At 43.1% G+C, this 25,177-nt stretch overlaps 1 protein-coding gene across 3 annotated transcripts; it reads right to left on the bottom strand.

Moving 5' to 3' along the window:
- Positions 1-6,474: 6,474 nt before the first annotated feature.
- Positions 6,475-25,177, bottom strand: SUPT7L (SPT7 like, STAGA complex subunit gamma). Of its 3 annotated transcripts, none has more exons than XM_078383028.1 (5): positions 24,926-25,177; positions 18,397-19,051; positions 13,355-13,679; positions 11,955-12,192; positions 6,475-7,771 (listed from the first exon to the last, which is right to left on the bottom strand). In XM_078383028.1, exons 2-5 carry the CDS (start codon positions 18,807-18,809, stop codon positions 7,506-7,508), a joined length of 1,242 nt encoding a protein of 413 aa, XP_078239154.1. In that variant the 5' UTR covers positions 18,810-19,051; positions 24,926-25,177; the 3' UTR covers positions 6,475-7,505. The 3 variants fall into 3 exon arrangements, with proteins under 3 accessions (XP_078239154.1, XP_020648760.3, XP_078239155.1); XM_020793101.3 differs by having other exon boundaries at positions 18,397-19,053; positions 24,842-25,041; XM_078383029.1 differs by lacking the exon at positions 18,397-19,051 and having other exon boundaries at positions 24,926-25,150.

The following is a 25,177-nucleotide window of genomic DNA, read 5'->3' as shown; positions in this document are numbered from 1 at the left end:
CATACAACAGCGTAAATAATAAAAACTTTATAAAAATAGAAAACAAGTGCAGCGGAAAAGAAAAGAAACATCAGGAATTGTCTGGAGGAAAGGCCTGCCGAAACATCCATGTCTTCAATTGCTTCTTAAAGATACCCAGTGACGGAGCCCCGCAAATCCCAGGAGGTAGATTGTTCCAGAGGCGAGGAGCCACTGCCGAGAAGGCCCGATTCTTTTCTTCTCCTTCCGGGCCTCCCTCGGTGTTAGGCTCCTCAGCCTCACCTCCTGGCTCGCACGAGTGACACGGGTAGATCTTGGTGGGAGTAGGCGTTCCGCCAAGTATCGAGGCCCTAAACCGTTTAGGGCTTTATACGTAAGCGTCAACACTTTGAAGTCGATGTGGAATCGGATGGGCAGCCAATGCAATGCGGCCAGAGTGGGTGAAATATGTTGGTATTTTCTCACTCCACTAAGTAATCTGGCCGCCGCATTCTGCACCACCTGTAGTTTCCGCAGCAGCCTCAAAGGAAGCCCCACGTAGAGCGCATTACAGTGGTCTAATCTTGAGATTACGAGCACATGCACCAAGGTGGTGAGCGCCCCCACATCTAGGTAGGGCCGCAGCTGGGCTATCCGCCTGAGATGAAAAAAGGCGGTTCGGACCACGGATGCCACCTGGGATTCCACAGTGAGCGCCGGGTCCAGATGGATCCCCAAACTGCGGACCCCATCCTTGGCAAGGAGGGTCACCCCCCCAAAAGAGAGGGAGTTTCCCAAACCCCCCACTGTGGGGACACCTGCTCTTTGAGCTGTGCCCATCAAGTCAGTGAAGCCACTGAAATAAAGGAGCTCTACACTTCTTTTAATAAACCTGCCAGTAATTTTGGCACCAGTTGCTTAGCTCTTTGAGTCAGGTCTGGCAATTCTAGACATGAGGGATGGCAAAGGAGAATGAACACAGTAATTGCAAAAGAACAGGGGAGTGGAGTGTTAAAGGAGTGGAAGGTGATAGAATTAAATAGACAAAATAAAATGGTTCTGGGGCTTCAACTAGTGCAGAGTGCAGCTAGCAACCCATCTACATACAGTAGGGTTCGGTTTTCCCATCTGCTTCTCCAGGGTAACTGAATTGGCTATTGCATTTTCTCCAGGCCCAGTTAAAGTGCTCATTTTGAATTTTAAAGACAAAATGGTGTGAATCATAAGAAATGTCTTCTCCCCTATAGCCCAAGACATTTTGCTGCCAAGGCAAAGAACAGGTTGGCACACCTTCAATTCTGTATGTAGAAGCAGAGTGGGCTGGCGGTTGAATCTTCCTTCAGTGTTGGCAATGGGACAAATTTCTCCGCTGCTCCTGAATTTGGCAACAAGGTGTGTGGCACACCTAGCTCCTTCCTCTGAAAAGAACAGTTGCCACCTCCAAGCAAATTCCATCACACACAGAAGCTTGATTAACTTTGGTAAGAAACACGCCCTTCTCTGTGGAAGCCCCGGTGTCTAGAACAGTGGTGTCCAATCTTGGCCCCTTAGACGACAGCTCCCAGAAGCCTTCACCACCACCTCTACTGGCCAGGATTTCTGGGAGTTGAAGTCCAAGAACATCTGGAGGGCCAAGGTTGGACACCACTGGTCTAGAACATATACCCAAAATAAGAACTTCTAAAAGGGAACTTTTTTCACTGCTTTTTTTTTCCAGGAACAGCTCATGACATTTCGTTTTCTGAGGACCGTTGCTTTTTAATAATATTTGCCTTTACCTGCCCTGGTTCTCCAGTTTCTTGATTTATAATCTTACTGTCTCTCTTAGCACTTGTGCCTTTATTGTTATACTTTGTGAAAGAACAGCTCATGAATTAACGACGTGTCCATAAAAGGCATAGAGTAAGGCTACAATACAGTCACTGGCTGAAATCCAGTAATATCATTACACCAGTAAGGGTGATTATGTCGACAACCACAACCTCTTATCACTAATTAAAGTTTCTGATCCCTCCCCCAGCTCCCAGGTTCCCTAGGGGTCACTTTTGTCCCAGGGAAAACTTGCAGGCCCCTGATGGGGAGCAGCAGGAGGAAGCATTTGCTGTCTGAAACTCATCACCAGCCAGTCCCAGCTCCAGCGGCAGGACAAATAATTTGGATTTTCTGACATTATATATGCCTTCTTCAAATCCTGAGGCTCCCAGGACAAAAAGAATCCCTTGGGAACCTCAGGACCTTGGAGGAGAGACCTGGAAACTTTTAATTTTCAATAAAATGTATTTATTTTAAATTAATCAGCTTGCAACATAATCATCCTTGCACAACATAAAGTGGCACTAAAAAGGATTTTGGCACTCAGTTCTTGAAAGCACTATTCCTATGCACACTTCTCAGGACGAGAACCTCGACCATTTGAAAAATACTTTGAGAATTTTTCCCTCACTGTAATTTGTGGAAGAAGATAAAACAGTTTGATTTGTCAAATTAGCATTCACTAATTTGTTAATTAAATTGTTAGTTCAGAAATAAACAGTAGGGTTCACAGATAACAGCTAGCCTGTCATACTTTTTAAATGCACCTTTAAATGTAATGTTTCCTCAATCTGGCACTTCTTAAAGATGAATTACAAATCCCATAACATCACTGTACACTGGGGTCAATGCCTCTTATTCTGTGTAGTATTTGCGGCTAATGTCACATCTGTGTTTCATCTTTCTTCCTGGTTATTGAAAATTGATTTACGTTACATTGAAAGCCTGATGGAATAAAAGTGTTGTTATTACAGTATATGCTATAAAGTTGCTTTTGATGCGTAGCAACCCTATCAAGTAGTGGCCTCCAAAGGTTTCTCAATTAATAGCTATTTTTGCAAAAAAAAAATTTGGTGTTACTTGCTTATTTTGAATTATTGATATTTTTTCCACCAATTTTCACTCATCTTTCATCATAATCTAGATGGCATTTTTAAAATTTCAGATTTACACCCTGCAGATATATCACAATTAAGTGGCTAATGACATACCTTCACTTATTTTTCTAAGTTCTGGTTCCTGATTCCAAACATTAGGTTAGCTATATCTGCAAAGAAAGAGATGTCATCTCATTATAATTTTTCCTTTAAATATAACTTTTAAAATCATGAACTATCTGATGGGGAAATTAATAGGTCGTTGACCTTTGCATGTTGTATTTTTGAGAGCTGGGAGCCAAGTTTTGTTGAGCTTCATACTTTCCTCTTTTTGGTTGAAACAGTATTTTGAATACTGAGGACAGGAGCTAGACATGAAATTCTATTTCAAAACACTGAAATACTGGACAACACCAGCAATCACTACGTCAGACTGCACAGGGAAGCCATTGAAATCCACAAGCACCAGCAGAACATCAATAAAAAAGAGGAAAGTGTGAAGCTCAACAAAACTTGGCTCCCAGCTCTCAAAAATACAGCGTGCAAAAGGTCAACGAACTCTACCCAGCCATAAGGACCGGGGATCACTACACATAAAAGACCAGCTAATGTGACATCAACCACAGGAACAGATAATCTCTTCTCCTTAGCACAACAGTACACCCACAACAAGACACACTAATCACCAATCTACAGAAAAAGACAAAAGCCTATCTCACAGCCATAAATACTGCATTCCCAAGCCAACTACACCAGAGCACAGGTTGCTGTCCTCTGAAGATGCCGGCCACAGAGACTGGCGAAACGCTAGGAAGAACAACCTTCAGAACATGGCCAAAGAGCCCAAAAAACCCAGAACAACCAATATAGTGTTGATTAACAAGAGGGAAAAAAACCTTGTTAGCATTACAGTGAAGGATTAATTAGGTCAGGGCACAAGATTACTGCCACTATGCCCCATTAAGCAAAACAAAATCAATTAGTTAAATTCAAACTACTTAAAACCAACAATCAGTCTCCATCAGTTTACATCTTACTTCTTTCAAACAAATGTCTAGGAGTACGCTACACAAGGTAAACACAAAGTTGGTGCCAGGTGTAAATGGGAATGGGAATCCACTAGACAGATTTGGAACATTATCATCTTGCTCTGAGCAAAAACGGGAAATGTGTTCTTGAAGAGTTTCACAGCTGGGATCCAATGGTTGGTGTGGGTTTTCTGGGCTGTTTGGCCGTGTTCTGGAGGTTTTTCTTTTTAACGTTTCACCAGTCTCTGTAGCCAGCATCTTCAGAGGACAGGAGCTAGAATTCTGTCTGTGTTCTAGTGTAGTATGTGGGATTGTTGAGTATTTGTAGCTCTGTGATCAGGGGTTTTGTTCTTTTCAGGAGATTGGGTGTTTACTGTGATCAGGGTGTTTTTTGTTGTGGGCGTTTTTGTTGTAATGGGGGGGAGATGATCTGTCACTGTGATTGATGGGTGTCGTTAGCTAGTCTTTTGTGTGCAGAAATCACAGGTCCTCATGGCTGAGTAGAGTTCATTGACCTTTTTGCAGGGTGAATTTTTCAGTGCTGGGAGCTCAGCACTATGGGGATTGCAAGGGTCCATCTTGGTTCTTTCTCTTCTGTGGAAACCAGAGATTCTCCGCTGCTCCAGAGAGCCAGTCAAGCTCCCCCATTTCTCACAGGGGCTCTCAAACAAACCCGTTCCAGCGCATTTCCTCAGGGGATCCTGAGAAGGCAGTCAACAACAGCAACAGAAAACTGGAAGTCTCCCATACTCCAAATGTTTTATTTTTAAAGTTAAGTCTGTTAATTTTCAGGGACATGAAAATGAAAAAAGAGACACCTGAATGATAAGTTCTTAAATAACAATAAATGAATAACTTCAGCATAAGGCTCCCCTGTGGCCCACTGCAACTGGAAGTACTTCAAGCAAGATCACCTCCCATCACTCTTTCATATAAAGATTTCATAAAAATGTGTACTCTGAGTTTCCATTATCCAAAGAGCATATTAACTGCTTTTATGGTAAAGGTTTGCGACTTGAAAATGAAACACAACGTCCCTCAATTAGGGACTAGAATTACTTTTGAAGTCTGTTTTTAATTAACCACATTCAAAAACCAGAAGTTGGGAAAATCACTTCCTTGGACTACATCTCCTAAGATTCCTAGACCAACTTGACAGGACAGAGGATTCTTGGTGTTTTAGTTCCAAAAATTATCCTTCTCCAAGCTCTGGGTTTAAAACATAGGTCAGGAAATGATGTGCCATGTAAAGTCTAGAAAGCTGTCTTCTGATGCCCACAAGATTTTCTTAAATCCTCAAAATCACAGAATATATATAAAAGCAGTATATTCGAAATGTCAGAGAATGAAAATTTTATGACCAATAACCTATTTGGGAGGGAAATACAAATACCTAAGTACAGTGGTGCCTCGCATAACGAGTGCACCGTTTAATGAAGAATCTGCATACCAATGCGGATTTTCCCATCGCTAATGCGAGGGCATCCTCGCATTGCGATGGGGGAACATCTGTTCGGCGGTTCCAAAATGGCCGCCGGAACACTAAAAATGGCCGCCGGGACACCCAAAATGGCCGCCGGACACCCAAAATGGCCACCAGACACCCAAAATGGCCACCAGAACACGAAAAATGGCCGCCGGGACACCCAAAATGGCCGCCACAACATGGGGGAACATCGGAGACCGGTGAGTTTTGGGCCCATTTGGGTTTTCCCGTCCCCCTTAACGATGTTTCCCCATAGCAAAGGTTAATCCGGAACGGATTAACCTCGCTATGGGGGGCACCACTGTATTTCTTTGCTCTGGCAAACACCCCCACACAGAAATGTGCAACTAGTGACTAGTCACACAGCCAATCTTGCAAACAGTGCAAAAACTGATACACAAAGAAGGACCTGCTGGAGCAAGAGAAACATCTACAGTAGTGCCCTCTCACTACTCCATGTTTCCTCAACAGGATACTGGCTTGTGGATTTATGTATATATTTTAAAGCTGCAAAAACCTACCTTAAATAACTTTAACGGCAGCCACCTTTAAAGAAAAATCAACAGTACTGAAATATTCCTAATGACAACAGTTCTAAAAAAACACTTTCAAAATCAACACTGAAGCCAACAATAAACAATTTTCTCAGAAGAGCAGGAAAACAATACTAGCATTCAGTGTATTTAAAGAAAACTGAAATGCCACGTTTCTGAAGCACTCAAAGTATTTTTCCTTCAGAACTCAGTTGTAAGCAGTGAACAATCAATCTTTTAAAAAAATGCAGGTACAAAACTGGTAAGAAAAATTAAGGGGCCAGTCTGCTCTTACAGACATATGTAATCCTGGGTAACTACATCAGCTGCATAGGAGCAAAATAACACTTCCCACAATTAGGAAAGGGTTCCAGTTTCTTGCACAGTTTATCACCCTTCTGTATGATTATCAGAAGAAGAACCATATGATTTTTTTAAAAGATCACTTATTTGCATAATTAGCAAAGGTCACAGAACCAGCCTAGTCTCAGAACAGAATTTATGTTATGATAGTACAGATGGCTTTTCTATTTTAAAACAAGTAAAATTACACACAGACATTTTACTTTGGTACAATGAAAACAAGCCTTTATTACGAACAATAAAAATGGCAAGACTAACTCTAATATAGATCAAGTAAGAAAACGCGTTCCTCTTCTGGCACTGGACGACAATTCCAATCATCCCTCACCACTACTGGTTAGGGATAATGAGAACTTCAATTCACCAACCCATTTCTTGTCCCTAAACTAGGCAAACAGAACTACTGGGGCAGAAACTTGTTCTTCCAAAATAAAAATTTACTGTGCAGAAATCCATACACTCCATTTCAGTTTCATTGGACTTTATAGTTTTTGCTACAGATTCACATTCTTAGGACCCACCCAATTTTTCCTTCTTAAAAAACGCTATTGATACATTTAAAAGATTCTATCCACCATTCACTGCAGATTTATACAACTCTGTTAGTGTCATAATTCAAGTTATACAATTCATTTCAAGCTGTTAAGCAGAATAGCTGTCTGACTGGCTGATAACTGAGCTGAGTCACAAATGACATTTTTATCCCCAGTGGAATGAACCAAACACTCTTACTTGCCACAGTTGGCTCTAGCAAATGGTTTCTGCCCCTTCCTCAGTAACAGTTATCCATGTTTCTCTTTCTGCCACACCATCCAGTGATGGACGATGGGCATGTGTTGAAAAACTGCCAACTTCCGTTGTAAGCTACCTGGTCACTTATTAAGTAGGGACCCCAAAGGAAAAGCAAGGAGTAGTAAAGGTGAAGCACTGCAGGGAACATCCAAAACAGTGGCATAAATCCAGTGCGGTGCTGACGGTGTGGGGATTTTCACCCCTTTCTTTCTCAAGTTTATACAGATGCTAACAACATAGTTTTTTTTTTCAGCCCTCTAGAGCAGGTTTTTATAAAGCTCAAGTGTGGAGAAAGGATTGGGTGAGCAGATGGCCAAAGCTGGATATTGTCCAGCATCTCAACCAAACTGCAGCTCATTCTCTTGATCAGAGTCCTATGTGCCAGCCATGATCTTTGCTCCATCAGCTTAATGTATAATTCCCCACAAACCATAATTCACATCTTCTTCATTTTCTTCTTGCTCCGCTGATTGAAAACTGGCGAGGAACCCATGAGGCTATCGGCAGAATGAGAACCGTAACTGCTCTCAGAGCCATTCGGGCTCTGGGGCATGCCAGCTTCACTCATTCCTGACATGGGCTCCTCAAACACATCACTGCTCAGAACCCCATGATGTCCATGAACGTTGCCTTCCTCGCTCTCTTGGGGCTCCATTTTCACAGGGGCCAAGTTCCACAGAGGGGAAGTGTTTACCTCACCACCTGTTGGGGGAAAAGAGGAGGGGAAGAGAGGGCTTATTAATCAAAGAGGAATTGACATAAATATGTGTTGAGGGAAACCAAGGGAATTTATGACCTGGCTAGTTGGAGTCAATAACATGTGATAGGCCTCTGCAGCTTTGTGCGGGATGCTACAAATGTCAAACTGCTCCCCACCCAAACAAAATAACTAGAAGTGGGCAGGAGTCCACTTCGGTTTTGAAAAATAAAGTTTTTGTGTTAAATGGTGCAAGAGTCTCAGCAATCTATTTAAAAGCCAAATCACACAGCTCTTTGTGCTTTCCAGAGGTGGCAATTCACCCAGTTTTATGGAGAAAGATATCTGGAAGCTGCAAAAACATTGTAGCATTTTGTCTGTGGCTGTGTTAAGGAGAAGACCATTCATATTTTCAGCATCTGGTGTAATAGCAGGGTGTCAATGATTCTTTTAAAATCAAATTGATTTTAATTAAAAAAATCATTCTTTAATCATTTAAAATAATTTTAAAAAGTGACTTTTTTGATTTAAATCATAATTTAAATCAAATCCACCTTATGTAATAGTCTTATTCATCTGGAAGCTTCGAGAAGTTCCAGTGAATTTCAAAAATAGGGTGAACAAAGAAGTTGTCAAGGAAGCTGTCAGACCTACAGTTCAATGCATTCCAATGGGGGGGGGGAATTCACCAAAAATTAACAAAGAGTCAGAACAAAGCCAAATTAAGTTTGCAAAGGTTTTACAAGGTGCGCTAACGATCCCAAGCATTTAAAACAGTTTTTGAACATTTTAAGACACTTTAAAAATAGCGAAAACGGACCTGTCAAAACCATTGAATAGGCTTCAATGCATTCCAATGGGGTAAACATTGTTTCACTTAGCGATGTTTCCTATGGCGATTTTCGCTTAAGGACGGTAATCCGTTCCCATTGGAACGGATTATCTGGTTTTCAATGCATTCCTATGGGAAATGGTGTTTCACTTAGCGATGTTTTCCCATAGTGATGTTTTTTTGGGAACCAATTAACATTGTTAAGCGAGGCACCACTTTAGTACCCACAGAATACACAGGGAGGACACCCTTCAGTAACCTGCTTGGCAGCCCACAGAAGACCTTGTGATGAAAACAAAGATTACCAGGAAGGTGCAAAATGCCTACACTTTTAATTAATAATTACTACTCCACTAATAGAGAATCACAAGACATTTGATATACTGCCAAGATTTTAACCTCTTGCTTCCAAGCGGTCAAACATTTATATCAAACATTCCAGCTGAATCGCTCACATCCCCAAACAGCCTAAGAATAGCCTGCAGCCTCCCCTCCCCAGAACAGGAGAATTTCAAATGTTTGAGGCATTGTAACAAAGCAACGAGCTACAGCGGAACATCAAACATATCTGTGTTTTCAAAAGATCAGACTTCTTATTCTCTAAAAAGTGAAACAGAGTCTGAGATTTGGACTCCTTTGGAGAGACAGACAACAAAGGTTAAGGTTTAAGAGACCTTAAAGTCTGGGCTCTAAGATATGGTAAGCTTCTAAGTGAAAAATATATCACTGTAGGGAACACTGAAGTGTATTAACATGGAAAGTAAAATAAAAGAAAACAGAATAATCCCCTTTGGGGGCAAGAGTTTTTAAAGAATGTTTCTTCAGTGAATTGGAGTTCATGAAGTTGGTATGTCTGAAGCTCCTAGTGGATTAAATGGCTGACCAGGTGATGACCATTCCTACACCTGCAAGCCTTGTGCATTGTTATACCTCAGTCTAGAGCAGCCATTCTCAATCTTATTTGGGCTACAGACATAAATACTGTATGAAAGAAATATAGGCGAAATCAGGATGAACTAAGTTGCATAAAGGTAAAGGTTCCCCTTGACACTCAGTCCAGTCATGTCCAACTCTAGGAGGTCGTGCTCATCCCTGTCTCCAAGCCATAGAGCCAGCGTTTGTCCGTAGACAGTTTCTGTGGTCACGTGGCCAGCGTGACTAGACATAGAACGCCGTTACCTTCCCACTGTGGTGGTATCTATTTATCTACTCGTATTTCCATGCTTTCAAACTGCTAGTTGGCAGGAGCTGGGACAAGCGACGGGAGCTCACTCCGTCGCATGGATTCAATCTTACGACTGCAGGTCTTCTGACCTTGCAGCACAGAGGCTTCTGCGGTTTAACCCTCAGCGCCACCACGTCCGTTCTAAGTTGCATAATGAACCGTATAATGTGGTGTGTGAAGAATTGTTTACAGTCTGTGGCCTCCTTGGAATGTGCCAGGGCCCCCCAGGGGACCATATGGCAGCCATCGAGAATGTCTGGTGAAGTTTAGAAAGTACAAAGCATTCCAGTTCAGTGGTGTTTGCCAAATAAGCTATGCTTGTTAAAACCTCTGTTTTAGCAGGTGTAGCTTACCTCTACGAAGAGGAAGCCAGTCTTATTTTTCACCTGCCAACTTTGAAAAAATATAAAGATTCTTTGTGGTTTGGGCTCTGACAGATTAACATGGTAACCTGCAGTAGAAACCAAGTATACATATTTCAGTGGGGAATTTCGGGTACTAAAACAGGGTTATAGTGGAAAATAGCCTTGTTCCTGTAATAACACCTACTTGAAGATAATGGCCAAAATCCTGTTGGTGTAAAGTTACATTGCTGGGCCAGATGATGTCATCACCCAGCACTAGAAATATTTAATTTAATTGGATTGAAAGCCTTCTAATGCCCCCACCTGCCAATTTCAGGTTGCAAGATTCCTTAGGTCAACCTTTTTCTCTTGGGAAGCCTTTGGGAGCCTTAGGATGGCGGGAGTGAGGAGGCTTTAATAGCCAAAAGCTGCCACTAGAAGTACAATAGATCTGAGTAGATACACCCAGAACTGAATGGTGCTTTGTACAGTGCAACTGTTAAATCCCTAAGTGAAAGAAAACTTCCCCATTCATCCTCTACTCTTAACATCATCCACCATGGGGGGGGGGGGGATGAAGATCAAATACAAAAGGAAGAACCAAGAAATGAAAAGAATCAGAATAAAGATTTGAGTTGTTCATGGGGAATTGGTAAGATTTAACATGTAGACATTTCAACAGCTCTCCCGCACAGGCACTACCTTTAATTTAGAAGAAACATGCCACATCATCTGTCATGACTCTAGTGTCTTAGAATTTAATATGTTCCACCTGAAATGTTTACATAGTACAGTGGGCCCTCGACTTACGAACTTAATCCATTCTGGGAGGACGTTCGTACCCTGGAAAGTTCGTAAGTCGACCTACCATTTCCCATTGAAATGCATGGGAACGGAATTAATCCGTTCCAGCATTTCAAAAAAAAAAAAAATACAAAAATAAAAAAAAGAGCAAGTCCCACATTGGGACTGCAAAACACACACACACACACACACAAACCACAGAAACATAACCCCCCCAGTCCAAACCCACCCTCCAAAACCTACACAGTTTTTTTTTTAAAAAAAAGGACTTACCAGTCCGAAGCCTCCTGGCCCTCCGCTGGCTCCGCGCAGCCAGGGGCAAGTGGCCAGGCGCCTGGCCGGCTCTAGCCGCCCGGCGCTCCACTGGCTCCGCTGCCTTTGGAGCTTTCAAAGGGTTTCCTCCGATGTCAGGGAAAGCCCTTTGAAACCTCTGAAGGCACCCATCACGGCGGCGAGAACCCCCAGGGAGGTCTCCCATGGTGGCGTGCAAATTTCCCGCCCTTTCTCCCTGCCTTTTGGGTTCGTAACCCAATCTGCGTTCGCAAGTAGGGTTTACTACTTGCAATGAGATCGGGTTCGTAACCCGAAATGTTCGTAACTAGGGCTGTTCGTAAGTCGAGGGCCCACTATAGTAGCATACGTTTTAGGATGGAACTGCATATCAAAGATTGATTTGTCCTGGTTATCTCTTCACCTTAAAAATCTGGTACCCTGCAAAATAATTATAAATTACTTGGTCAACATCAAAAATACCCGGAGAATCATCTAATATATGAAATCCTGTTGAAGTTGGCATAATGTCAAGTTATGGCTGGGGACATATGCAGAGCACTCTGCCCAAGCAGTCAGCACTATGCAATTTGATCACGGGGTTCATGTTGTAGCACAACACCCCTCTGCAGTTTCTCTGTGAATACTACTTCTGCCTTGGCTTCTGCGACTGTCAGTATTTCCAGTATCTACTGTGCAAGAACAATACATACCTGAAGTCTGTGGAGACGCTTCTGCTTCCAGATTGGCAGAAAAACGCTCACTCTGAGCTCCAAGCACTCCCACAGGCAAAGACTGGTCACCAGATGCTAGGTCTCCCTCCAGCTCCTCACTCATGGGAAATGTGATGTCACTGACAGGCTCCTCCTTGATCTTCACAGGTTTCATGTCTTCAGCTGCCTTCTCAGGATTGACAAGTTTTTCATACTCTTCAGAGAGTTGCTTGCTGACCTGTTGATTGTCAGAGGAAAGGGCGGGAAAAGAACAAGGGGAAATGCTGCACCCCTCACCTTCATGTCTAATCCACTCCAGTCAAAGCAATCTGTGACGGGAGACGAAACCTGAGCTGTACTGGAGAGTGGGGACGTCCCTGCTCCTTCAGCATGCTCAACCTTTGTCTCCCTTTGTGTGTGACCTCCTTGGACCTTGCAGAACAGGAAGTGAACGCATCTCTCTGCATGGGGTCCCTGTAGACAGACTCCAGCATCCCACTCATTCCTAAATATTTACTTATTTATTGGAGACATTTATGGTCCCTCTTTTCTACAATGAGCTCAAGGCAGCATTCATGATTCTCATCTCCCCCACGTGCAGACAAAACAGAAAAAAAACCTGATTACCGATTAAAATCAACTTTTTTTTCAGTAGGATATAGACTACAATCTTAAAGACAAAACCCATTTGTTTTGTGACCATCTTACTGAAATGAACAGTAATTGTAGAAACCATGGAAGGGGGACAAGAACATGAATAGATGAAATGAACTGCAGCAAGCGATTAGTTTGCCTTTGACTATGGGGGAAGAGACTTGTGGGCCTAAAATGTTGATATGCTTCTTGTCAGTACCATTCATGTATTAGAAGGCAACTACAATGCAGTAGAAAATCATCAAAAATATTACATCTGAGATCCAAGCCAAATGTCTTAGGATCAATGTCACCCAAGTAAGTATTGGAGCTGCTGCAGAAAAATGGCTCCTGTCCATACAGCTCCAGCAATATAAGAACTCCAGGTTCACATGAGAGAAATCAATGATACCAGCTTAGCAGGCAGCCACATAGCTGGATTCCTCCCATGTGGCTTTCTAGTTCTTAGAGTAGGACTAGAGCAGTGTGGGAAGGAGTGACATTGTTATGTCTCCTACACCTCTCCATTAATAAAGGAAGCAGCTGACATCTTTACTGATTCCACAAATCTACCTCTCTTCTGCAGTAACAGGAAAGAACTCCTACAAACACCAAGAGCCTCTGCAGGAAGTTGGAACTTGTAGGGAATAACCCCATTTGACATATATCAATGTGATGTTCCTATCTGATTGGTATGTTTTCTCAATAAAGAACAGTAACTATGACTGGAAGGAAGATTTGAACTCACCACTTCCTTTTCTTCTCACCTGTAGCATGTAGCTGTGGTAATCTTTAATCCGGTGTTGCCAGAACTTCTGCAGAGAGAGCACACTCCCAATACCCACTTCATGGAAAACCTGTTCCATGACATCAGGGAAAGGGGTCTGCCCAAGCCGAGCTTCACGGTCCACAGCAAAACGCAGGAGCTTGGTGAACTTCAAGCAGTACTCATGAGCAATGTCTGTCAGGGTCTCTAGGACGCTCTCATTGGCACTTTCAAAGCCTGCATGAGCCAAAATGGTAGCGACAGACTGGTAGAGAAGCTGGCGGCAAGAGGTCCAACTCAGCTCTGTTACTGGCTCTCCTTTGCCCCTGAAAGCAGTCATACAGCACACAAACATGTTGGTGAAAATAAGAGTGAACATGAAATTTAAGCAGGACACAAAAAAGCTTTTTTTAAAACAATTTTTCTGTGTTTAGCAAAATGCCTGGTCAGACTTCAAAGCTAGCTTTTTTTTCTATAGAAAAAATACGGACCAAAGAAGATGCTATTGCAGATTTTTCAACGTTCAAAGTAAAGTTTGTTTTGAGGTACCATGCCTAACTCCTACAACTTTACCTCAAGGCAATATATTAATATTCATTACAATGAGGTAAAAATACCGTTTCTTAAGTGAGTTGGCATCTGAATGGATAAAAAGCCTCACATTGCATTATTTTGTACCATTCAGTCCAAAGTATTACTGAATCAAGATCATTCTGGACACGGGAAACAATTAAAGCTTTGTGCATTTATCAGTCACAGCTCTAATGTTTTAGGATTTAACATGTTCCACCTTAAAGATTTACATGCTAAGTGCAAATTTTAGAATCAAACTGCATATTTGAGATTGACTGGGCTCTGTTGTCTCTTCAGCTTAAACATCTAGTACTCTGCAAACTCACTATAAATTACTTGAGCAACTTTAAACAATCCAGAGAATCAAATAGCCAAAATCCTGTTGATGTTGGCATTGTCAAGTTGTGGATGTGGAAGCATGCAGGGCATTATGCCCAAGCAATCAACACTAGAGATGGAATCTTACTGCAGTTCGGTACTTTGGCATGGTTTGGCAGATTGGGTCCATAGGGGTTACGCAGGCACCCTGGATTCTGCACCTTGCTCCTCCCATGGGCACCCGCTCAGAGAAGGAAGCAAGGCGGGGAAGCCTGCGGCGCTACATACCCTGTAGGGATGATGGGACTTTAGTCCAAGACACCCAGAGTGTCCCCACTTTTAAAAGCCTTGTCTAATTCGTATCTTAAGATACAAGGGTTGAACTTGAGCTTCCACGAGTAAAGCATGTGCTCTACCACCGAACTGATGTTTGGCTGGTATGACAGTGGGCAAAACTGGACAATGAATGCTGGACTGCTCCTTCCCCCCCCCCAAGAAATACAGAGACTTCATTAGTGACCAATCTGCGAAGCCAGATAAATCAGGTGTGGCCTTGGGGGTTAATGTTTCAGACATCATAAATGGGGTCATTTCCCCCCATTTCAATCAGCTAAAACAGCAAGCTGCTATCGGCTAAACACCCCACCCCACCCCGCCCCACCTGAACTGATGAGAAACATGAATGAACACGAGGCAAAGGCTTTCCCATTTTAAGTAGCAGAACCTTCTGGTTCATTTCCTGTTTAACCAGCATGTTAAGAGCAAGAAATCTGGGCTCATGTGGAATGTACAGAAACAGTCAAAGTCTGCTGAAGTGAAATAATGGGTTAAAATAATAGTCCTTTCCAAAGATGAGCAGTATGATGGGAGCAGGTTTAGGAAAGCAGAGCCTGCCTCCTCACAACTGCTTCACATTTATGAAACATTTCACCACAGACCTCTCTTTTCTGGCAAATGAAGTACCATCTGATAGAAATTGCCTTCCAGATGAAATAAAGGAGGGTGCTAGTGAACTGGAAACAAGTTTGAATTAATTATAGAGTACAATGATGATGTGTGTCATCTAAGTATTCAAAAAATAAATAAATAAGGAAGCTTTTTTCTGGGGGCTGGGGTAGTTCAATCTCTCTCCCAGCAGCCATGAATTTCATCTCTGCATTCTCTCCCCACTGTGTTGGCCTGTCAGTGAAAAACAGCAGCAGTTGTCAGCTGGACTTAAACTACTGTCAAACTAACAGTTTCTGGCAACACTTGCAAACAATGACTGGACCCAGCCTTGCAATTAGCATCACTGCCTTGGGGCCCTGACACCTGACAACACTCCCACTGAATTGTGGACGAGGCAACCAATGTTCCTCTGGTCTGTTCCTTCTGCAGCCTTGTCACCCATCTCTTTCCTCCCCACAACAGGCATACAGAGCAATCAAACTCCTCACCACTGAAAGTGAGGGAAAGTGTAGACAATAAAACCGGAGAGGAAACTGGCTAGAAAAGCTGCAGTTCCCTTGTCACCTACTTTAACAAGTGACCCAAAGATCCACAGAGAGTCTTTGGGTTGCAGGAGAGACTTGCAAATTTGTAAATGGGCCTATAGATAACGACTAGAATCCTGTTGCATATTTATGCTGCCATAATTTCCTCAGCAAGTTAAGAAGTCAGTATAAGCATCTGCTATTCCAAAGTCATGCATCTGATACAAACGGCCACACCAACTTTTCAACTTGTGGCAATCTGCCGTGGAAAGTTACATCAGCACAATTGCACTGGCAAGCATAAGTAATAGGATTTTTGCCAATATTGCCAATATTCCACATGTAACACAGATCTGGTTTCCTGAAACAGGGTTACCATTATTTCCCAGTGGCTGTATGTCTGTTGGCTTGAAGGAATAAAAAGGCATATTTTTCTCCGAAGCAGCCAAGGAAATCCGTTCTTTTTGTCAAAGGATGATCTTTCTTATATGCCTGCTTCTGATCATCTAGCACCAATTGCATTATGGGGAAAGAATCCGCAAAGGCACCAAAATTCCCTTGTCAGTTCAGTTGGTGTGATCATCCCACAGGAAAATGTGCCATTAAATACCACTGGAACCACAGCTAGAACGGGCAAGTGAAAGTATAACTAGTACAGTTGCTAGGGAAATGAGTGAGCCATTTGCATCAGTGGTTCCTAACATTGGGCCTTCAGATGCTCTTGGCCTACAACTCCCAGAAGCCTTTGCCACTAGCTATGCTGATCATATTTCTGGGAGTTGTAGTCCAAGAACATCTGAGGACCCAGGGTTGGGAACCACTGATGCAAATGGCTCACTCATTTCCCTTGCAACTGGATGACTCACATGAAATCAGGGAGCTCAGCCTGCCACACATGCCCGGTCATGCACAGATAGTGGGATACAACAAATAGCCTTGCTATTTACTTCCCTTTAAAGAAGGGATACACATTCCAATATCCAGCAAGAGGGCACATTCACAGGAAGCAATTGTTTAAAACATAAAATGAAGCAACATGTTACTAAAGGTTTCCTTGAGCCATGTTATGGGACACCTAGGCCCCAGCCTATAGATGCCACAATACATGAATCCAAAACAAAAGTACAGTGGTGCCCCGTATAGCGAGGTTAATCCGTTCCGGATTAACCGTCGCTATACGGAATCATCGCTAAACAGGTAGGGGAAATGTATTGGAACGCATTAAACTTCGTTTAATGCGTTCCAATACCTTTGTTACTTACCCGTTCAGCGAGGATTCCAGGTGCCGGCAGCCATTTTCGCGCCTTCGCTAAGCGAGGGCAGGGCGCGAAAACGGCTGCCGGCAGCCATTTCCGGGCTTCCGGCGGCCATTTTGGAACCGCCGATCAGCTGTTCGGCGGCTCCAAAATGGCCGCCGCAATACCCGATCTTCGCAATGCAGGTTTTCCCCATTGCGAAGATCGGGTATGTTTCCGTATAGCGATCCCGAAAAAGCGATCGCTATACGGAAACATCGCTATACGGTGCACTCGTTAAGCAAGGCACCACTGTAATATCCAGAGGCAGGCAATACTTTTCGGAACAACAAAAATTGTTCGGAATTGTGGGATTTCAGTTGAGGCTCATGAAAGTTGTGTTGTTATGTGCTATCCAGTCTCAATTAAATATCAGAGAGCCTAATAGGATTTTCAAGGTGAGATATATAAGTTCCATCCCACCATCAATGAATTTCCATAGCTGAGTGGAGATTCAAACCCAGATCTCCTGAGTCCCAGTCCATCATTTTATCTATCATACTACATTAGTATTTCTCATGAAAGTACTGCCTGCCATTTTGGTTTTGTTTTGTTCTCATGGACCTGTGCAACAATTTATATACAGCGGTGCCCCGCTTGACGACGACCCTGTTAGATGAAATCGCTTTACGGTGAGTTCCTATCAGGTTTTTTTTGCTTGACGTCCATTAGGTGCCTGCTTCATGAACCGTTTGTTCGCAAAAAACGATTTTCTGGCTCCGCAAAATGGCTTCCCTTCATAAAATGGCTTCCTTCCGTTCGCAAAATGGCTGTTTTCTGGACCCCTGCTTCGGAACACAGCGATTTTAAACAGCTGATTGGAGGTTCTCTATGGGCAATCTTCGCTGGACGATGAGGTATTTCCCCATTGGAACATATTAAACGGTTTTCAATGCATTCCAATGGGATGTTTTTTCGCTTGACGACGATTTCGCTTAACAGCAATTTTCCTGGAATGGATTATCATCATCAAGCATGGCACCACTCTCTGTGTGTATGTGTGTGTGTGTGTGTAAATTGTTGCACAGGTCCATGAGAACAAAACCAAACCAATGTATATATACCAATGTGTATATTACAGTGGGGTCTTGACTTGAGAACTTAATCCGTATTGGTTCTCAAGTCAAAAAGTCTGTAGGTCAAGTCTCCGATTAATCCTGTAACAGGCCGTTTTTGTTCCATTTTGGTTTTTTTCTGGTCTATAAGTCAATTCTCAGGCTGCAAGTCAAACCTAAATTTTGCGGCCAGAGAAGTCTGTAACTCAAAAAGTCTGTAAGTCAAGCCGTCTGTAAGTCAAGGGTCCACTGTAGATTGTTGCACGGGTCCATGAGATCCATACACACAGACACACACAAACACAAATCTAAACAGATACCAACACACACCTGTAAAAGTCACTTTCTGGATCACTGTGCCTTAGCTGGAATGGCATTTTGGGTGTTTTACTATCTAGTGGAAGCAAGTCATCAGGGAGAGGTGGGGAAACTGGGCGGGTTGGCAGTGGCTCACTTTCTTCCATTTTGATGCCTTCCACTTGCTGCTGGTTCTGAGTCTGAGCCATGGCAATCAGGCTACGCAACCGTCGGTTGTGCTGTATAAGCTGGATGGTGTGAATTGTGAGGCTACAGGGCTCTGAAGGGATGTCCAACATGGTAGTGGGCCTGGGCTTGTTGGCTGAAGGCTGATGCAGTGGAGGATCCTGGACCTCCACAGTACGAAACTCCCGCTGAAGCAAGTCAAAGGAGCTGCGGTTGGCTTGGTTAGAGGAGATTGGGATCTCACCCCAGTAGCGCAGCATCTTCTTGTTGGCTCACTTGATGGTTTGCACTAAAGCAGTTCAGATGACAAAAAAACTCCTCTAGGAATTACAGAGACTCTGCAGCTTACTTGTCAGGGAAATTAACTTTTGGACCTAGTTGAAAAACTGGGAAGGGGTGTGTTCTCAAAATTTCTCACTCACAGCCAAAGGCCCCATTCAGTTGTAAATTCTTCATGAGATAGCTGGACAACATCTTCATTCAAGAATTACATTCTCAATGCCTCTAGAAAGACAATTAGGAGAAAAATTATCTTACAAAGCATGTTTATATTCACATTGCCATGAACAATCTGAATAACTGCTACCTTTTATATTTTCACACAGCAGCCATGATTTCTTTGTCACACACGTTTTTGATGCAAATTAATATCAAGTAACCAAGCACTGCCTACCTTTCTTAATTCCAGGTATCATGTTATCCCTATAATCTTAAGAATAACTACTACAAAACTGCAGATTTGGGGGCGTTTCATCATGCCTAGCCATGTCTTTTTCTCTCTCTTCCACCCCAACAAGTGTTTGTGTGTTTTCCCCCAGTGACCCCTGTGTATTTTGCCTCTCACACAAGTCACCTTTGGACATGACTTGTACTTTTCCACTTTTTTGCTGCCACCAGAGGATATTATCCTCACTATATCAATTAAAAATCTCACACCCTAGCTGCCAAATAACACAAGGTTTATTTAAGGATTAATAAGTGGAACACAGAAGGAAAATCATGGATGTTCTATTATCTTTCATTCAGTAAAAGTGTACAGTATTTCATTACTTACGTATAAGCTTGCTTGTATTCAGTTACGGTACTTTAATCAAGGTCTCAATATATTCTCTGTCTATGTACTTCTAATTCCTTTTAACTCTTTAATATTCTCTAACAAACCAACTGTCCATTATCCTGTCTAAACACTTCACAGTCTTTTCTCTAACTCTCTCTCTGTCACACTCTAACTGCCTCTCTGGCACTCCCAGTTCTCTTGACTCCACCCCTCCTGTCCTGTCATTGGCTCCTGTGCCAGAGCCCTAAAATGACTGACAGGAGTGACGTGTGGGCTGTCCACCACAATTGCCATGGCAGATCTTCAGAAAAGCTTTGTTGGATTTTAATTGTGCCTAATGCTGCTAGTGATTTTAGATCCTAAAGAGAGAATTGCATATCCCTTTAATTTTAAAGCCTTTAATCTTTACGTTCTCGTGTTCACCATGGTAATCTTGTCAAGTAGGACATAATGCTCAGTTTTGAAGTTCACTTAAGTCTAAATTGTAAACTAAAGGTATTACACTTGACACACACTCATGCACATAATTATATTTATGTTATGTGTCATCAAGCAGAATCCAACATATAGTGAACTTAATAGTTTTTTTTTTAAAAAAGGTAACTGATATCTTTAAAGAGTGGTTTTACGATTTCCATCCATACAGAGATTCAAATCTTGGTCTCCTGAGTCCTAGATTATTCTTTCCACTACACGACAATGGCTGTCTGATCTCTCTCTCTCTCTCTCTCTCTCTGTGTGTGTGTGTGTAGCTATGCTAAGTCATCACACGTACCGTGTTTCCCCAAAAATAAGACTGGGTCTTATATTAATTTTTGCTCCAAAAAGCACATTAGGGCTTATTTTCATGGGATTTTTTTTCATGTACAACAATCTACATGTATTCAATTACCCTGTTTCCCTGAAAATAAGACCTAACCTGAAAATAAGCCCTAGTATGATTTTTCAGGATGCTCATAATATAACCCCTACCCCAAAAATAAGCCCTAGTTAAGTGAAACCCACCCTCCACCACTGTGCAGCAATCAGAAGATGACATGACTGTATTTGAATAAACATAGATTGTTGTACATGAAAAAAAGAAAACATCCCCTGAAAATAAGCGATAAAGCTTTTTTTTTGGAGCAAAAATTAATATAAGACCCTGTTTTATTTTTGGGGAAACACAGTACAGTCATGCCATCTTCTTCTGGTTGCTGCACAATGGTGGAGGGCAGGGTTTCACTCAACTGGGGCTTATTTTTGGGGTAGGGCTTATATTACGAGCATCCTGAAAAATCATACTAGGGCTTATTTTCAGGTTAGGTCTTATTTTGGGGGGAAACAGGGTATATTTCTATATGGATCTCAGCAAGCACAGTGATGGTGGTGTGTCCAGGATTGAGAAGCAGGAGCATAGCAAATACTGTCATTCTTGATCCACAGGTAAGGACAAATTTTTGTACCTAATGATATCAATAATGTTGAATGGCACTTTTGTGACACCTCTCATTCATGCAGTCTCTTGCTAGCTGTTAAGAGAGGGCTAAAGTAGAGCAAGGAAAGGGTTAGATAGCTTCCCTGTAGAGCAGCGGCCTTAATTAGTGGGCAAGGGAAACAAATTTCTTTTAGTGACAAATTTTTATTGAGAAATTCTGTTTTATAGTGTGTTTATAGAAAGAAAGATAATCATTTAACCAAGTTGTTTCATGTTCTTACATAACTGACAGGTATTAATTAATTAATTGATTGATTGATTGATTGATTGATTGATTGATTGATTGATTGATTGATTGATTGATTGATTGATTGATTGATTGATTGATTGATTGATTGATTGATTGATTGATTAATTATCCCACCCGTACAAATAGCAGAGAAGAGAAGGGAGACAAAATGCAAGGGAGATAGGGAAAGTTACAGAAAACTGAACGCTGACATCCAAAGAAAAGCAAGGAGAGACAAGAGGGCCTTCTTAAATGAACAGTGCAAAGATATAGAGGAAAATAATAGAAAGGGAAAAACCAGAGATCTGTTCAAGAAAACTGGAGATATTAAAGGAACATTATGTGCAAAGATGGACATGCTAAAAGACAAAAATGGTAGGGACCTTACAGAAACAAAAAATATCAAGAAGAGGTGACAAGAATACACAGAGGAATTATACCAGAAAGATCTGAATGTCCCGGACAATCCAGATAGTGTGGTTGCTGACCTTGAGCCAGACATCCTAGAGAATGAAGTCAAGTGGGCCTTAGAAAGCATGGCTAACAACAAGGCCAGTGGAGGTGATGGTATTCCAGTGGAACTATTTAAAATCTTTAAAAATGATGTTGTTAAGGTACTACACTCAATATGCCAGCAAATTTAAAAAACTCAGCAGTGGCCAGAGGATGGGAAAAGATCAGTCTACATCCCAATCCCAAAGAAGGGCAGTGCCAAAGAATGCTCCAACTACCGTACAATTGCACTCATTTCACACGCTAGCAAGGTTATGCTCAAAATTATCCAAGGCAGGCTTCAACAGTAGGTGGATCGAGAACTCCCAGAAGTACAAGCTGGATTTCAAAGGGGCAAAGGAACTCAAGACCAAATTGCTAACATGAGTCAGATTATGGAGAAAGCCAGAGAGTTCCAGAAAAACATCTACTTCTGCTTCATTGACTACACAAAGGCTTTGGCTGTGTGGACCACAACAAACTATGGCACGTTCTTAAAAAACTGGGAGTGCCTTATCTACCTCCTGAGAAATCTATATGTGGGACAGGAAGCAACAGATAGAACTGGATATGGAACAACTGATTGATTCAAAATTGAGAAAGGAGTACAACAAGACTGTATAGTGTCTCCATGCTTATTTAACTTATATGCAGAATACATCATGCGAAAGGCTGGATTGGAGGAATCCCAAACCGAAAAAAAATTGCAGGAAAAAATATCAACAACCTCAGATATGCAGATGATACCACTCTGAGGGCAGAAAATAAGGAGGAATTTAAAAACCTCTTAATGAGGGTGAAAAAGGAGAGTGCAAAAAAGGGTCTGAAGCTCAACATCAAAAAAAAAACCAAGATCATGGCCACTGGCCCCATCACCTCCTGGCAAATAGAAGGGGAAGATATGGAGGCAGTGACAGATTGTACCTTCTTGGGTTCCATGATCACTGCAGATGGTGACAGCAGCCACAAAATTAAAAGACGCCTGCTTCTTGGGAGGAAAGCGATGACAAACCTAGACATGCTGCACAGAGTAGACCATTGGTCTAGACTGGCAGGGTATAAAGCAAATAAAATAAATAAATAAATAGACAGCATCTTAAAAAGCAGAGACACCACCTTGCCAACAAAAGTCCACATAATCAAAGCTATGGTTTTTCTAGCAGTGATGTATGGAAGTGAGAGCTGGCCCATAAAGAAGGCTGACCGCTGAAGAATTGATGCTGTTGAATTGTGGTACTGGAGGAGGCTCTTCAGAGTCCCCTGGACTGCAAGGAAAACAAACCTATCCATTCTGAAGGAAATCAACCCTGAGTGCTCACTGGAAGGACAAATCTTGAAGCTGAGGCTCCAATACTTTGGCCATCTCGTGGCGCAGTGGTTAAAACGCTGTACTGCAGCTGAAACTGTGCTCACGACCTGGGGTTCAAATCCCAGGTAGCCGGCTCAAGGTTGACTCAGCCTTCCATCCTTCCGAGGTCGGTAAAATGAGTACCCAGCTTGCTGGGGGGGCAATGTGTAGCCTGTATAATTAAATTGTAAACCGCCCGGAGAGTGCTTGTAGCACTATGGGGCGGTATATAAGTCCAATAAATAAATAAATAAAATAAATAAATAGAAGTGTCATTGAAGTTACCAACAAGGATTTGACCAAACTCTGGGAGGCAGTGGAAGACAGGAGTGCCTGGCGTGTTCTGGTCCATGAGGTCATGAACACACACACACACACGATTACTACCATCATACAAAACTTACTCAGGCTCAATTAAACCTTTGGTAATACTGCCAAGTTTGACTAGCCGCAGCTCTCCAGGATTTGAAGATGGAATCTCCACAGGATCTCCCATCTAACTGCTGACTGGACCTGATACGGCTTAGCTTCCAAAGTACAGTGGTGCCTCACTTAGCGACGTTAATCTGTTCCAAGAAAAACGTCGCTAAGCGATTTTTAAAAGCCCATAGGAACGTATTAAACGCATTTAATACGTTCCTATGGGCTTAGAAACTAACCTTAAGTGAAATTCCTCCATAGCGGTGGCCATTTTGGGTGCTTCTAAAACGAGGCAAAACAGTGGCCGCCATTTTGGAACCGCTGATCAGCTGTGCGAAAATGGGGGCTTTGCAATGATCACGGGGAAGCGATCATCGCAAAGCCCCCATTTTCAGCCAGCTGATCGGCGGGGCTTTGCGATGATCACTTCCCCACAATCATCCCAAAGCCCCGCCGATAAGCTGTGCTTCATCTCTCTCTCTCTCTCTCCACCCCTCGCAGCTCCAGCCTCGGCAGGGAGACTGAGGCACCACCACCGCCACCATGGCCGAGAAAGACCCTCTGCGCCTGCAGCAACCTTAAGCCTGGGCTTAAGGTTGCTGCAGGCACAGAGGGTCTTTCTCAGCCAGGGTGGCGCAGCGGTGCCTCAGTCTCCCTGCCAAGGCTGTCAGTCTCCCTGCCGAGGCTGGAGCTGCCAGGGGTGGAGAGAGACGAAGCACAGCTGATCAGTGGTGCTTTGGGATGATCGCGGGGAAGCGCTTCCCTACGACTATTCCAAAAATGGGGGCTTTGCTATGATTGCTTCCCCGTGATCATCGCAAAGCGAATTTTCCCCATAGGGCCCATCGCAAAGCGATTGCTCTTGCAATGGCAAAAAGTCCATCACAAAGCGATTTCGTCGTAAAACAGAGCGATCGTTATGTGAGGTACCACTGTATGATGAAACGGTTCTGTGCGAGGTGCTACGGTCCCATAGTGCAAGAAACACCCACGTTTTTGGACCTGTAGAAAGTCGGAACTCCAGGAACCGAGTAAGTTTAAAACTCTGGTCTGTTAACCAGAATTTCACCTCCAGGGTCATCACGATCCACTCTCAACCATAGTCCGTGGAACACAATGAATTCAACTACCAGCCCCAACCACGCACAGAAATGAGTTGCAACAGTTTTAGACAACATAAGAAATGGGAAGCAATCTGCACAGTAGTCGTCAGTTAGTCCGGGGGGGGAAACAGAAATCAAAAGTGCGACCATGTGTCCCAACTCGTACCAGCCCAGGAGGCACCCCCTGCCCCACAGCACTCAAGGGATGCAGGCGGGTGGAGGGACGGCCTCCTAGAGACCCTCTTCCTACCTCGAGGCCTGCCAAGTCCGACTTCCGCTCCTTCCTCGCTCTCTAGACTCGGGATCCCCTTGTAAGCGTTCAACTGCACGCATACCAGGATCCTTCCCTCAATGACGACGCTCCATCTCCCTCGTTCTCTTCCTCGCCTTGCCTCCCGTCACCGAGCTACGAAAAATCCCTCCCGCACTTCTTTCGGGCGGAGCTGGAGAGCCGAGCCCCTAAGGACGGTGGCACGCTTACCCGGAACCGACGTGCGCAGGG

The sequence above is a fragment of the Pogona vitticeps genome, chromosome 1 (genome assembly GCF_051106095.1).
Source record: "Pogona vitticeps strain Pit_001003342236 chromosome 1, PviZW2.1, whole genome shotgun sequence".
Taxonomy (NCBI): Eukaryota; Metazoa; Chordata; class Lepidosauria; order Squamata; family Agamidae; genus Pogona; species Pogona vitticeps.
Note: the sequence above shows the minus strand (reverse complement) of the source record. Positions and strands in the feature narration are given on the sequence as shown.